Here is a 15,513-nt window from a genome sequence, read left to right on the forward strand (position 1 = left end):
GTTGAAACACAGTCATTAACTGAAACAGAAACAGCTGTGTAGGAGGTTTAAAACTGGGTGAGGAACAGCCAAACTCTGCTGCTAAGGTGAGGTTGTGGAAGATGGTTTCATGTCACAGGTCATACACCATGGCAAGACTGAGCACAGCAACAAGACACAAGGTAGTTAGACTGCATCAGCAAGGTCTCTGCCAGGCAAAAATTTCAAAGCAGACTGGGGTTTCAAGATGTGCTGTTCAAGCTCTTTTGAAGAAGCACAAAGAAACGGGCAACACTGAGGACTGTAGATGCAGTGGTTGGCCAAGGAAACTTAATGCAGCAGATGAAAGACACATCATGTGTACTTCCCTTTGACATCGGAAGATGTCCAGCAGTGCCATCAGCACAGAACTGGTGGAAACCAGTGGGACCCAGGTACACCCATCTAATGTCTGGAGAAGTCTGGCCAGAAGTGGTCTTCTTGGATGAATTGCAGCCAAAAAGCCATACCTCTGACATGGAAACAAGGCTAAGCGACTCAACTATGCATGAAAACATAGGAACTGGGGTGCAGAAAAATGGCAGCAGGTGCTCTGGACTGATGAGTCAAAATTTGAAAGATTTGGCTGTAGCAGGAGGCAATTTGTTCGCCGAAGGGCTGGAGAGCGGTACAATAATGAGTGTCTGCAGGCAACAGTGAAGCATGGTGGAGGTTCCTTGCAAGTTTGGGGCTGCATTTCTGCAAATGGAGTTGGAGATTTGGTCAGGATCAATGGTGTCCTCAATGCTGAGAAATACAGGCAGGTATTTATCCATCATGCCATACCATCAGGGAGGTGTGTGATTGGCCCCAAATTTATTCTGCAGCAGGACAAGGACCCCAAACATACAGCCAATGTCATTAAGAACTATCTTCAGCGTAAAGAACAAGGAGTCCTGGAAGTGATGGTTTGGCCCCCACAGAGCCCTGATCTCAACATCATCGAGTCCGTCTGGGATTCCATGAAGAGACAGAAGGATCTGAAGAGATCTGTGGTTAGTTCTCCAAGATGTCTGGAACAACCTACCTGCCGAGTTCCTTCAAAAACTGTGTCCAAGCATACCTAGAAGAATTGATGCTGTTTTGAAGGCGAAGGGTGGTCACACTAAATTTTGATTTGGGTTTTTTTTTTGTTCGCTCAGTTTGCATTTTGTAAATTGATAAACATAAACGATTACAATATATTTTTTTGAAAGCATTCTTACTTTACAGCATTTTTTCACACCTGCCTAAAACTTGCACAGTACTATAGCTGGTGTCAACCCTATGAACCCTAATTCAATCTAGGAAGTTTAGTTCAATAATTTGTATCGCTCTGAAATGTACACCCACTCCTTGTCAAGCGATTTCCTCTGTTAGCAACCATTTGCAAATATGATGGTAATAAAACATTCATTTTCCAACCAATGCATGCATTTACGACCAAATTTTGTGCACCTGACAACACATGCCAGAGTGAGAGTAACGTTGGCATAGCTGTACAAGAGTAAAGTTGGTATAGCTGTACTTTATCTGAACGAACCAGTGATCTTTGCAGTGTCTCTTTCTTTGTCACATGTTCGCTTAGTGACCATTTTGCTTAATGACCTGGTTAATGGAATGGCACTCTTGCTAAATGAGGAGTGGGTGTAAAATGTGAAGGAGGATCCAGAATAGCTTAACTTTGTTTAAAAGGTAGATAACTTCCTTGGTTATGTTAAGATAATTTATGTTAGGGTAGCTTAAGTTTGGTAACTTCCTTAAAAAGTTGCAAACGTTCATTATTGCCATTTAATAAGAGGTTAGATGGACCATGGTCATGTATCAACAAAAGTTCTTACATGCAGGTCAGTATATCTCAAAGGCATTAGGACAGAGAAAATTCCTAAATGACTTGGAGCCAGGTTAGCTGAAGGGCTGCTTATGTTCTCTGGGTGTCTTTTAAGTTCTAGTCACAGCTTTAGAATTACTTTCTCAGTCAAGTCCATATTTCCTTATTCACTTGTCATTAGAAGAATTTTAAAGATTAATTGATTGGGTACTATGTTTTTAATTAAGGGGGCTATTGCTTAGCTTGTATAATCCATAATCCACTGAATACAGCCCTATGACTTGAGTATTTACTGTGTTTTGTATTTTAAAATACAATGTAATTCCCTCTGAAATTAAATACCAGCCTACAGCAAGAATATGCAAAGTACTACAAGCTCAAAATAGCCATTTTGAGTGTAATAAGCTTGGAACAAAACATTTTGTGCTCAATCATCTATCCCAAGTTCATTGCAAAATGGGCACTTTGTGCCAAGTTCTTTCAAGTATCGGGATGTCAAGAGATTGGCTTGCATTTTTTTTAAATTGCTAAGTCATGGAGACTTGCAGAATCCATGAGTCAATAAAAGAGAAAACATGGGGAGGGGGTGTATTAGTCAAGTTCAGTCATGTTCAGAAATTTGCCTAATAAATAAACTGGTGTTTTTAAATGTATTGCTATCAGGAAATTAGTTCATGCGTTATAATGATATTGCCTGTGGGCTTCACTTCTGCTGGTGGTGTTTTTTAGGCAGGTTTCCAGATACAAGAATATGCATAGTACCTATGCATTACACACAGTGTTGTTCTGTTGCTGAGTTTTCAAGACTGCCACACACCATACTGCTTGGTTGCCCGATCTAGTGGGCAAGGACAAATACAAAAAGTGCGCACTGCATGCACAGCTTTAAGCCAATAGCCAGAAATGTGTATTTCTGCTGGTGCTATGCTGGTCTTAGAACGTGTGAGGGAGCATCTTCTAGATATACAGACTTCAACTCTCACAATTCTCAGCAATGGCCATGATGATTAGAATATTCTGGCACTTTAAGCCAAACATATGCAGGTCTCCCAGTCTGGGAAAGGCTTTATAGTGGAACACTTGCATTTTGCACTGTATTCAGTTGAAGTACATTCAATATGGAACATCCCAACAGAACATTCTGAACGTTTTCATTTTGCATAGACTTTTTGCTATAGATCCATTACATAAAATAAAAAGGAGATGATGCTGACATTACTATAGCTGCTATTGGTTCCACCACTCCAGGATATGAGAACTGAGGCTAGGCAATGCTACTTTTCTACAATGGAGCCACAGATAGTCCTCGAGTTACATCCATTTGTTCAGCGACTGCTCAAAGTTATGATGGTGCTGAAAAAATGGACTTACGACCGGTCCTTGAAGCCCGACATTGCAGTGCCCCACGGTCACGTGGTAAGAATTTGGGCCTGCCCGCATTTACAACTGCCCCCCCCCCCGCTTCCTGCTGACCTTTGCTGTTTTCTTTGCCTGGGAAGAGGTAGGAGTTCAAGGCAAGGAGGCTAAAGGGTGCTGCTGAGGCTTCCCGCGGTGCTGGGGCTTGAGCACCGCAGGAAGCCTCAGCAGCACCCTTCAGCCTCCTGGGGTCCTAATGGGGTACTGCTCCACTGAGGAACCTGCAATTGAAGAACCTGCAATCTTATTAAGCCTAAGATTTTCTTCCTGCTAATATTTATCACAGAAACATAGAGACAAAGATTATACGACTCAGCCGCCTCCTTCCCAAACACAAGCATACAACTTCCCTTCAAAGAGCATTAGAATGTGGGAAGTCTTCCTGGTAGTAATATTTATTGGTAATATACGGCTGGCAACAATAGCATTAGGTAATGAACAGCATTTCATTTAGATGTGGGAGACTCAGATTTAAAATCCCACCAAAATGTGTGTCCTGAATGTTGGCTGAGGACATTAGTCAATCTAATCTTATTGCAACCGGGGCGGGGGGGGGGAGGAGGAGGAGGAGGAGGAGGAGGAAGAGTGGTTTGTACAGTGAAAATAATAGAAGTTTGGTTCATGCATGCCTTATAATTTTGCTATTACAGATGGAAATGCAATGTCATGATATAGTTAGGCTAGACTGAGGAGATCTTGCTGCAAATCCCTGATCAGTTAGAAAGTTCACTGGGTTAGCCTGTAACAATTCAATGCCTCTCAGCCTAATCTCTCTCATATGACCGTGGAGAAAAATATGGAGGGAGAAAAAGAAGAGAGGTAGCATGACCCCTTTCTTGGAAGAAGTAATAGAAAATAGATTTAGACATTGTTTTTTTCTTATGAATATAATCTTTCCCATCTCTTTTCTTCAAAACAGTCTATATACTGAAAACTCAATTTTTATTTTTAAACAAAGAATTAGTACAAAGCAGTAAGAGCAACTGGTCTGCCATTCAAAGGGGTGAAGAAAAAGATTCTTCAGCTTACCAGTATGTGAAGTCGGAGTAAGAGGAGTTGGTGGAGCTACATCTTGTGTCCCCCTTAGCCTCCCTGAGGCAGTGGAAGGTAATCCACGAACAGCTGGATTGCGTGTGTGTCTCATTCTTTCTTCTCTCTCTCTCCTTTCACGCTCAGCATCTTCTACGGCTCGGCTTGCACCCTTCAAGAAAAAAACAACTCCGTGGCTAGAAGTTGGAAATAATGTAGGGCAGCCAGAGCAGAATCTATAAATGAGCACTCTATATTTTAGAATAATAAATTTATATCATTGCAAATATCTTATTCAGTTTCTGATTATGCTGTTAAAAAGTCCATACATTTGTTTAGATGAGCAGTTTCAATGTAAAGTCCATTTGGCTATGCTTATTTATATTACTCAGCAAGTCATAGATAATATTTTGCCAGAACTGACCCAAATCAGATGCTGACTTAACAGGTGGCCTTGGGCAAGCTATTTTATCAGCCTTGTTTCTTTATTTCTGCAATAGAGCAGAAACTAATTGGGATGACAACCTACAATGATTAATAAATGAAAGAAGGATCAGCCACCCCAAACCTTAGGAAGACTGCAGGGAACTAGCTGGACTGGTGCTTCCAATTTCTCCCTTGGCTGAGTTCCTCAATGATGCCTCCAAGAATCTCCCCAGAGCTGAGGGGACTTGAGGGAGAGAGACACAGAACTCTGATCTTATGATCCTGCATTATGGGTAAATATTTTAGCGAGAACTTGAATTGATCTGATATAGGCTATCATTCCATTGATGGGACTTCTGATTGATGACAGAAAATCAACAGATTTCAAACAAATATTCATCATGTAAGCAAAACGTTTGACTTTCAGGGTAAGAAGTTAGAAAATACATTTCAAATGAAGGAATCATAATAGCTAATGGGGAATATAGCAGCAACAATTTTACTTCTTAATACTGTTTTTTAAAAAAGCAAACCATCACAGAAAGATATGTCTATTAACTTGTTTCACAGCACATTAAACTAGCAACAGTTAATAACATTACAAGATTGCTCAAAAGAAGGCAGAAAATGGAGCATGAATAATGCTGATTATTACAGGAATTAAAATAGAATATTACAAGTTACAGTTGCATCTTTCACTAAATTTAACAATCTCTGTTCAATCAACATTACCAAATACCAACACACATAAATATAACCGACTTTATACAGTATATAGTGGATTGGTGACTGCCTGTCTCTCTCTAGACCAGCAGTGGGTGGTGGGGGAAGAGTGAAAGTAGAAGTTTTGTACATTAAAATCTATTCATGTAGCATGGGATTTGGGCAAAATAATTCAAAAGCAGGAAAGAATCTTTGTTCAAAGTTCTTGAAACAATTTTTCACCCCACAGATTAACAAAATAACACTACTAATGTGGGAAAAAAGCCCTCACTATTTGCAAATATTGAGATGTTCGATCTGGCACCTTTTCAAAAAGAGTAATTAAAAAAAAAACAAAGATATTGTTTGCTTTGGTATTTTTTTTTAAATCCAAGGACATTTCTACTAAATTCCTTGTTTTATGTGTATGGAATGACATAAATACTGACCTGATGTATAACAAATTGCCTGAACAAATGCATTGTACTACAGTAATCATATTTTTTGGTAGATCTGTGAGATCCACCATCTGTGGCCAAGTGCAAATTAGTGAAATAGCCTGACGTATACTGTAAATTAAAAAATGTTAGAGTTTTGCCCGGAACGTTGTATTAGGAACAGAACTAAGTTCACAAATTTGTTGACTGCAGTGATTTCTGAACAAGTGGACATTCAGGACTGGAACTTGCATGTGAAGGCTGCACTGAATGAGTGTTCTGCTTTTCCAGAGGGAGGCAAACAGAAGAAATCACATGGGCACAGAAGAGTATACTTTCCAATTATTCAACTGCTCTTGGGGTTAAAGGCTAAAATTAGGTGGATAGTCATTATATTTAAGCAAGGGGAGAAGCAAGTATGGGGCAGTCAATGTGAGTGACTGACAACATGGTATCAGCTATTGCTCCAGCAGTCATACATAACTTGAACGGGAGTATGAGATGTTTGAAGATTCGAGGCCCAACGGATAGTCCATGGAAATACCAAAAGTGATTGTGAAGATGCAGAATTGAAAGAAGCTGGGGTAAATGCTTCAATCATGATTTTCTCAAGATAAAGGAGGAAAGCCCTGACTTGGTTATCTTGGAGCAAGGAAGGATGGTGGAGAGGGGCATCTTGATTGAGATCTAATGCAAAATTCCCTTTGAATCAAGCTTTAATCTTGGGGAGAGGACCTAAAAGGGATGGTCCATATTGATATATCTAGAGGAATATGTGTCATAGCTGGACCCATACCACTTTTCTTTTTCTTCTTTTTGTCCTGATTGGTATCAAATGCAGAAGACTTGGCCATCTGTCATTTCCTAACAGGACAGAGTTCTAGCAGCAGGAGCTGGGAGACTCAAATGGATTCAAAAGGAGGCAAGATGAGTCCCAGACAACTTCTGAGACAATTGTACAAACTCTGGAGAAAGATGGAGATAAAGAAACTATGGTAGACTCAAAGTCTGCTGCTCTATGAGCTTGTTCCCAAACGCATGGCTCACAAGTGGGACAGATGATTACAAGTCTTCATATTTACGAACAACAGTATTTAAAAGAATCTATTGCATGATCTTTCCCAGAGTACAAAAGGCAAAGGCTCTGTCCATTTGAAAAAAGAAGTTCATTACTGTAACTTTGGTATATGTGGAATGGGGCCTTCAAAGTCAAAAAGGAGGAGGGGTGAGAAGAGGGACTGTAAACACCATACCAACAGAGCCTTCATGCACTAAAATCACAAAAGATACGAAACTGGAAGATTTCCAGAAGAACTGAACATGATGCTCAGGAGAATTAACCTATTGTTGTTGAGATAGTTGAAAACAAACTGAGTGGAATAAGCAGAAGCCATGCCTAGTCATAAAAGGCTATGCACATAGCACATGGTTTCTGCAAAGAAATCTGTAAGGTCTAGAAGATTCTGAACAAGTTATGTGCAGGCCTGAAAGCTGTATGTGCAATACAGAGACCACAATGATGCTTTACATTTCATTTCATTCACCATCAAGCGAACACAAGAATTCAATTAGGCTTTGGAGTAATAGCCCTGTTATACATTACATTTAATCAAAAATAGTCCAACTCTTTTTTAGGCATTTCCAATCTTTGACACTTAAATACTTACAAATTTGAGCATGTTCCAATCAAATACATAGTCATAGGAGAAGCCTTGTCTATGGAAGAGATTTCTGAATAATTGTCTTAGATATGAATAATCCGGTTTGTCATCAAAACGCAGTGAGCGGCAGAAATTCAGATAGGTAGCAAACTCGGCTGAAATGAGAAATCCCGATTCTATATTAGCAGAAAATCAATGCAAACAAAAAGATCCACTGTAAATGCACCAACTCACTGTCCTTCCACATTTGCCTCAGGATTTTATATAATTACTGGGGTGGCTGTTCACTTGAAATAAGTAAAGGTTCTGCTCATCCTGTAATTGAGTGAAGCAGTATTATTTCTTTCTTTTACAAAATGTACAAAAGGGGAAGCTGTTCTATACAGCTTCAAGTGCTAACATTATAAAGGTACACATTCTTAAAGAAGAAAGCTCTTTCTTTTTTCCAGTTAGAACAGGCCATTTACAAAATGAACGATACAAGCAAATTAAATGCTACTAATCTTCAAATTTAGAAGTTAAAAAAATGCTTGTCAATGGAGGACTAGCTATACAGTGAGCAGTTTGTCATATGGAATGAATATTGCATGCAACAGAAAATCTATAAACAGATATAACTCTCTGAAAGGACAGGCAAAGGGAAGGAGGGGAGTAAATTACCTACTAGACAATAGTCAGTTTACATATATTCATTAAACTCCTAGCTGATTTATGCCAGTTAGCACCAGTATTATTCCTAAAGCAGAGGTACAGCAAAATATGTGACATTAAAGGAAGTATTACTGTAAACTTTGCTTTAATCACAATCTAAAGAAATCTGTTCCCGAGAGGGGACTTACAAGGGTATCCTTTACACAAAACCTCAATGGGAGTAGACATTTTCTTTTCACTGATGCGTTCATATTTCTGTCTCTTTGTAGCTGCCTTCAATCCCTGCCAGGGGAGGGAGCCCAGGTTAAAATACATGAGTACATAGCCCAAGGACTCCAAGTCATCTCTGCGAGATTGTTCTACAAGGAGTATAAGAGTGGAGCCATTAGGTTCTATCATTTGGAGAAACAGTGCAAAGACGTTTCAAGCAACAAGTTATGTAGGCAAGATGTTTACAATAATAACTTATATCTGCAAGAAAAACAACTAAACAGTTATTTTAAGCATGCCAGTAAATAATGGTGCCAAGACCAGAGAACTAGCACATGTAGAACTATAGTTATAAGGCAAGAAGCTAAAGATGACTCTGACAACTGAGCCAAACCACAAACTCCAAAGTTAATCATTACTCTTTTCAACCCAGAATAAAATATCAAGTTGTTCTATAAGGCATCCAGGAATCAACAACTTCTGTGAGCTTCATTTGCAAAGAAATGTCTTTCCTACCCCATGTTCCCATTCTCTATGGGAACTTTCCTCCTTTAGACCAGTTTGCCCCAGAAATGAAGATGGCCCCCACTCTCATGGCTTTCTGGAAGCTGGTAAAAATTTGGCTATTCTGGAAGCCCTTTCAGAATTGATGAACATGGAACCATCAGTGCTAATCTTAAATTTGCATTTTGTATTACTGTTGTTGTTAAATTGTACTCTTTTAAATTTTAATACCTCTACACTGCTTAGAATCCATTTGGACTGAGGACCAGATAAATCCCATACAAACAAACAAACAAACAAACAAAGGACACATCTATCAACCCATCCCAGTAGAAAAATACCATGTGGTTTACAACGCTTTATACTGCAAATACTAAATGTATGCTCATAATACATAATGTCTCCTGTGATATATCAGAGAAGTTATATATTTAGTATATACAGTTGCAAGAAAAAGTATGTGAACCTTTTGGAATTTCATGGTGTTCTGCATTAATTTGTCATAAAATGTGATCTGGCCGTCATCTAAGTCAAGAGTATTGACAAATATAATGTGCCTAAAATAATAACACAAAAACAATTCTGATCCTTCATGCCTTTATTGAGAACAATCATAAAAACCTCATAGTGCTAGTGGAAAAAGTATGTGAACCCCTGGAATCAATAACTGGTTGACCCCCTCCATGGCAGCAATAACCTCAACCAGGCGCTTCCTGTAGCTGTGGATCAGAGCTGCACATCGTTCAGGAGGGATTTTAGCCCATTCTTCCTGGCAGAACTGCTTTAGCTCTGTCATATTCTTTGGAAGTCTCATGTGTATGGCTCTCTTCAAGTCATTCCATAGCACCTCTATTGGGTGGAGGTCTGGGCTCTGACTTGGCCACTCCAAAAGGCGGATTTTGTTTTTCTGAAGCCATTCTGTTGTGGACTTGCTCCGGTGTTTTGGGTCATTGTCCTGTTGCATCACCCAACTTGAGTTTCAGCTGACGTACAGACATTCTCATATTATCCTGAAGAATTTTTTGATACACTTGGGAATTCGTCTTCCCCTCAATGACTGCAAGCTGGCCAGGCCCTGATGCAGCAAAGCAGGCCCAAATCATGTTTCCTCCACCATACTTTATGGTTGGCACGATGTTTTTATGATGATATGCAGTGCCCTTTTTACGCCAGATGTAGTGCTGCGTGTTCTTTCCAAATAGTTCAATCTTTGTTTCATCAGTCCACAAAACATTTTGCCAATACTGCTGTGGAGTGTCAATGTGCCCTTTTGCAAACTTCAGGCATGCAGCAATGTTCTTTGTAGTAAGCAGTGTGATGTTTACAGTAATCCTTTGTGGTGTCCTGCCATAGACACCCTGCTTGTTCAAAGTCTTACGTATTGTAGACTCATGAACACAGATGTTAGCCAGTTCCAATGATGCCTTCAAATCTTTGGCTGTCACTCGGGGTTGTTTCTTTACTCATTGATGAGTCTTCGTTGTGCTCTTGGGGTCATTTTGACTGGGCGTCCACTTCTTGGTAGAGTAGCCACAGTCCCAAAGTGTCTCCATTTGTACATTGTTTGCCTAACTGTAGACTGGTGAATTTCTAAGGTCTTTGAAATCACTTTGTAACGCTTTCCAGCTTTATGTAAATCAACAATTCTTGACCGTAGATCCTCTGAAAGCTCTTTTTGGTGAGGCATGGCTCACATAAGCGTATTCTTCTTGTGCGGAGCAAACTCAAAAGGTTTGAGTGGTTTTTATCAGTCAACATGGTTCTAGTCCACACCTCCAAACTCATTTTAACAAGACTTAACAAGGTATGCTGACACCTGACTCCAATTAGCTTTTTTGAGGTCAACTCAAGGGTTCACGTACTTTTTCCACTAGCACTATGAGGTTTTTATGGTTGTTCTCAATAAAGACATGAAGGATCAGAATTGTTTTTGTGTTATTATTTTAGGCACATTATGTCTGTCAATACTCTTGACTTAGATGACTGTCAGATCACATTTTATGACAAATGAATGCAGAACACCATGAAATTCCAAAAGGTTCACATACTTTTTCTTGCAACTGTATTTAGCTAGAACATTTTAATTTTTCTGGATCTCTTACTCTATGAAGATTTAGTTAACAGTTACAAATTCTACTGTCAGCTCACCAATTCCAAGATGGGTATTAATGGAGGCATAGCGGGCAGTTCCCGTTAAGTTTTTATTTTCACGATAAGGAATATGCTGGTGAGTACGAGCGTCCCGGTATTTCTTGGCCAGCCCAAAATCTATGATGTAGACAAGGTTGCCCTTTTTGCCTAATCCCATTAGGAAATTATCCGGCTTTACATCTCGGTGGATGAAGTTCTTTGAATGAATATATTCTATTCGGCTTATCTAATTGCATAAAAACATAATTCCAGAATTAGTAAACATGTAATTCTTTACATTTAGCAGTTCCTTTATTCTGAATAACACTAAAATCCTATTTTGCTAACATGCAAGTTTAAACCTTAAGTGAAATATGTTATTTTATTTACCTATTTGATCTTCAGAACCTAAGAACCGCATTTTGGAAAAGGGATGTTTTCTAAAAGGGCAATCATGGTCTTACTGGGTAAGACTAGTTTGAAAATATAAACTGTGGAACATTATTTAATTTATAAATCACAAATATAAAGCAGCTCAACTCACAACATGCTTGATCACTGCTATACAAAAAAATGCTAGCTTTTGCGATGATATTCATAGAAAGGAAGCCCAGCTTGTATTATTTACAACACTTATTCAGAGAAAGTGCATATAACATAACCAGAGAGAAGTTTTTAGAGAACTCTCATTTCCAATAACCAATAAATGCAATTATTTTAGTACCATTTGGTCAGCAAGTAGAAGAACGGTCTTGAGGCTGAATTTCCTTGAGCAGAAGTTAAAGAGATCTTCAAGACTTGGTCCTAGCAATTCCATCACCATTACATTGTAGTCACCTTCAGCACCACACCATTTGATTGTGGGAATGCCCACTAGAATGTGAAAAAATGGATTATTCATAGTGCTTCATGAAAATTACAATATATATCTGATATCTCCTGAAAATTGATGTGATACCTTCACATATACTTTATCTAATTTGCAACTTATTTTTCTTTTCAGGAAACTACTGAAATACCCTACATTCACAACACACGATCCTTCCTTCAAAGCACATTCAAATAGGAAATCAAAAATGAGAAGAGGGCAAAAGCTTTATCATAGTACTTTGCTGGACAAAATCATATAAAACTATAATCTGTCAAATTGGAACACAAGAAAAAGAGTGAGGCTATTATTTGTGCATAAATATTTAAGAATTCAAAGGACTGTTTATGGTAGCTTTTTATATAGTTTTTTTCCATAGCAATCTTCAAGATGTAATATTTATCTGAATACAGAATATGCAAAAACTTGTAGCAACGAAGACAATATATATAGCCTCAAGGATGCTTAGTTTAACTGAATACTTAAAAGTAATGGAAAGAAACATGTTCAATCTCTACTTCCTCTACCTTTACAGCATTATGAAGATTTCTGCCTTTTTTCTTCTAGCTTTAAAGAACTTTAAAAAATAACTCAGTGACTACTAGTACAAAGCACAGCAAGCCAGATTCACACATGATTTGGGTTTTTCTCTGACCTTAAATATGTTCGGACAATATTATTCATTAATAATAATTTATGAAATGTGGAGAAAATGCACATGTAGAAAATGCTCAGGTGGTACTATTAATGAAGACATCCACATTATAGCACTGCTCATGTAAGCACCATGCTTTAACAATCTGAAAGATGTCTAGAGGTGAAATATTTGTGCCTGCGTGATTCAAGAGGAAAAATCATGCTTACCTCCACCTTGCATCATTTTGTAAATTTTGCTCTCTATGTGGAGTTGAGGATGTTTGGTTTTGACACATTCCAATTTGATGGCAACTTCTTCTCCAGCAGCTATGTCAGTACCTTAAAGAAAAGAACTCAACATCATAATGCAATTCAAGCTTTGACTGTAACGATCACAAAAACTGCCATTAGGGACCTGATCTATAATTTATTTAGCCTCTAGAATCCAGCATCAGGTTATTGCCAGTGCCATATCCCCTCCAGGACCTGCAGAATTGATACTTTATTTGTTTATTTATTTATATTTATATTTAAAATTGTCACCGCCCATCTCACTGCAGAGCAACTCTCGGCGGCTGAATCCATATAGTATAAAGGCAAAAAATAAATGAATCTACAATGGTATTTAATGCACCATATGTGCAGACAGATTCAGTTGTTGTGATATTTCCTAGCATGAATCAAAATTAAAATGAAATTGTACCTAAGTTGTTGTTATGGCTTGTACAACCTTTGTTACACAATTCCATAGACATTTCCCATGAAAATCCTTTTCAGTTAGCTACTTATTTTGGAAATGTCAATGTAGCTGAATATCAGTTAACTTTTTCTCTGGCTTGATTCAATGTATAACTTTCAGAGATGCTCTGTGGAAAATATGCAGGGCTTCCTTTAGCCTCACAAGTTTGTTCCTATAACAACCAATAGAGAGTCTGAGCAGAATATATTTCTTGTCTTTTAAGTTTAATGTTGAAGAGCCAGGAATTGAGTGCCCCTTTACTAGCTGTTACCATGTTCTGCTAAATTTTATGCAAGTCTCTGTAGATCAGTAATATTCCAGGGGTGTCATAAAAGTGGCCAAACTTCTGTCAAGGGCGCTAAAAACAAGAAAATATTTTTTGCAGTGTATTAACTATCTCAATTTCACTCTGTATTGTGTAATATTATCCACGTTTGCAGTAATAGTATCCATGTTTTCACTTTTGTTTGGTTTATATTTTTGATCTATTGCCTAAAATAAATGGAATAGAGATATATACATGGCTTTACTTTCTGTTGTACTGTACGTAATTATTGGATGTGCATATCATGCTAACCCATGGTAACAACTGGGTAGATTCATATAACACATTAAGTCACCAATGTATATTGTAACTGTTAACAGCAGTTTTATTTTTTAAAACTAACTGCAATTGAAATAGTAAAGAGGTTATCTACTTCCATTAAAAGAAATATAGATAATAAAAATTAATGTGACATATAGAATAGATGAAAACTGTACATTAAAATCCTATTACATAAGAACTTGAAATGTGTGAGGAATAAGCTTTTAAAATGTATTACAAAATGATAAATACTGTATTGGACACTTAAAATCCCACCGATTTCATTAAGAGCTACGTAACCAAGCCATCATGACTTTTTCTTGCTGAAATCAGCGGGCCCCAAGTTTAACTAAACTATGTATGGATCCAATACATTTTGTGAATTCATAGTAGCCAAATAAAAAATTATGGATTTTTTCATGATTCCCATGTGATCTCAACAAGTTACAGTACAGGTAGTCCTTGGGTTACAACCACTTGTTCAGCAACCATTCAAAGTTATAACGGTGCTGAACAAGGAGCTTACGACCATCTGCAAAGTTGCGGCCATCGCAGCGTCCCCACAATCGCAATTTGGCCACTTGGTAGTTGGCTCGCAATTATGATCGTTGCAGCATCCCGCAGTCATGTGATCACCATTTACGACCTTCCCTCAAGGCTTCCCACAAGCAAAAACAACAGGGAAGCCGGCAGGAAGTCACAAGTTGTTCCCACTCCCACTTTTTCATCTGCCCATGCTCTGTAGTGCCCACCTGTGGCACCTGCCCATCCAAGCTCCGTAGCGCCCATCCATGGCCCACACTCTGTAGTGCCTACCTGCAGTGTCCCCCCGTGGCACCCGCCCCCCTGCATATAGCCCTTACCCACCAGCCTGCTTGCCTGGGACTCCTGCCTCTTCCCACATTGCAGTCACATGAGGTCTTTGCTTAATGACCTGCACGGTCCTGGGGTTACGCTGGCAACCGGGACTGCCGTCACTAAGCGATATAGTCATTTTATATCGCGCTTTACAACCACATCACTTAGCGACATAAATTCCGGTCCCAATTGCAGCTGTAACCCAAGGACTACCTGTATTTCGGAAATTCTCTTCAGCTTCAAAAGCAGCTGGCCATAATGTACAAAAAGTTGCCATAAACAAGATGAAAGCCACCTTGGATCCACGAAATTAATTTCATAACTAGATCCTGGCCAGAGTATTTACTTATCTGCTATCAATAATATGATTGGTTAGAAATCTAAAGCTATTGCAAAAGAAAAATAGTGGCAAGAAATTCAGAATATTCTTCAGGCCTAGGAGTGTGGTATATATAACAAGGCTTCTTACGGATGGCTATAGAAACAAAGTATTGCTAAGTTTCCAATAGGCATAGTCATGGGATTTTTTTTTTCATTTCAGGGGTCAATCCCATCCCACATTACAAAGTCTTATAGCCCAGAAGTGTGCCTTCTTTGTAGCAGTGCTTGCCCTCTGGAATGAGGTTCCCCCTAAGATCTGAATGGCTCCCACTCTACTTGTGTTTTGAAGGGCCTTGAAGACCTGGCTCTTTGCCCAGGCCTCTGGCAAGGGTGACTGAAGCCCCCTTTTCTTCTTTTTCTTTATTCCCATCTGGGTTAGTTATGTTTCAAGAGCCATCTTTGCTTTTTTTTTGTTCTATGCTGTTTTGTTTAAATGGTTAACATTTTGTAA

The 15,513-nt window shown here is 38.7% G+C and overlaps 1 protein-coding gene across 4 annotated transcripts in view; it reads right to left on the reverse strand.

Annotated features, from left to right (window-relative positions):
- CSNK1D (casein kinase 1 delta) overlaps positions 1-15,513 on the reverse strand; it is a 38,331-nt gene that overhangs the window by 13,812 nt on the left and 9,006 nt on the right. For all 4 annotated transcript variants that reach the window (XM_007424582.4, XM_007424581.3, XM_088138447.1 and 1 more), the window contains exons 2-7: positions 12,727-12,837; positions 11,719-11,867; positions 11,013-11,241; positions 8,339-8,509; positions 7,506-7,654; positions 4,274-4,445 (exon numbers count right to left, since the gene is read on the reverse strand). In XM_007424582.4, coding sequence (XP_007424644.1) covers positions 4,274-4,445; positions 7,506-7,654; positions 8,339-8,509; positions 11,013-11,241; positions 11,719-11,867; positions 12,727-12,837 — 981 coding nt within the window. The remainder of the gene's footprint in view (positions 1-4,273; positions 4,446-7,505; positions 7,655-8,338; positions 8,510-11,012; positions 11,242-11,718; positions 11,868-12,726; positions 12,838-15,513) is intronic.

The sequence above is a fragment of the Python bivittatus genome, unplaced genomic scaffold, assembly GCF_059951505.1.
Source record: "Python bivittatus isolate LINGU-HERP-01145 unplaced genomic scaffold, Pbiv_v1 ctg000220_np1212, whole genome shotgun sequence".
In the NCBI taxonomy this organism is placed as follows: Eukaryota; Metazoa; Chordata; class Lepidosauria; order Squamata; family Pythonidae; genus Python; species Python bivittatus.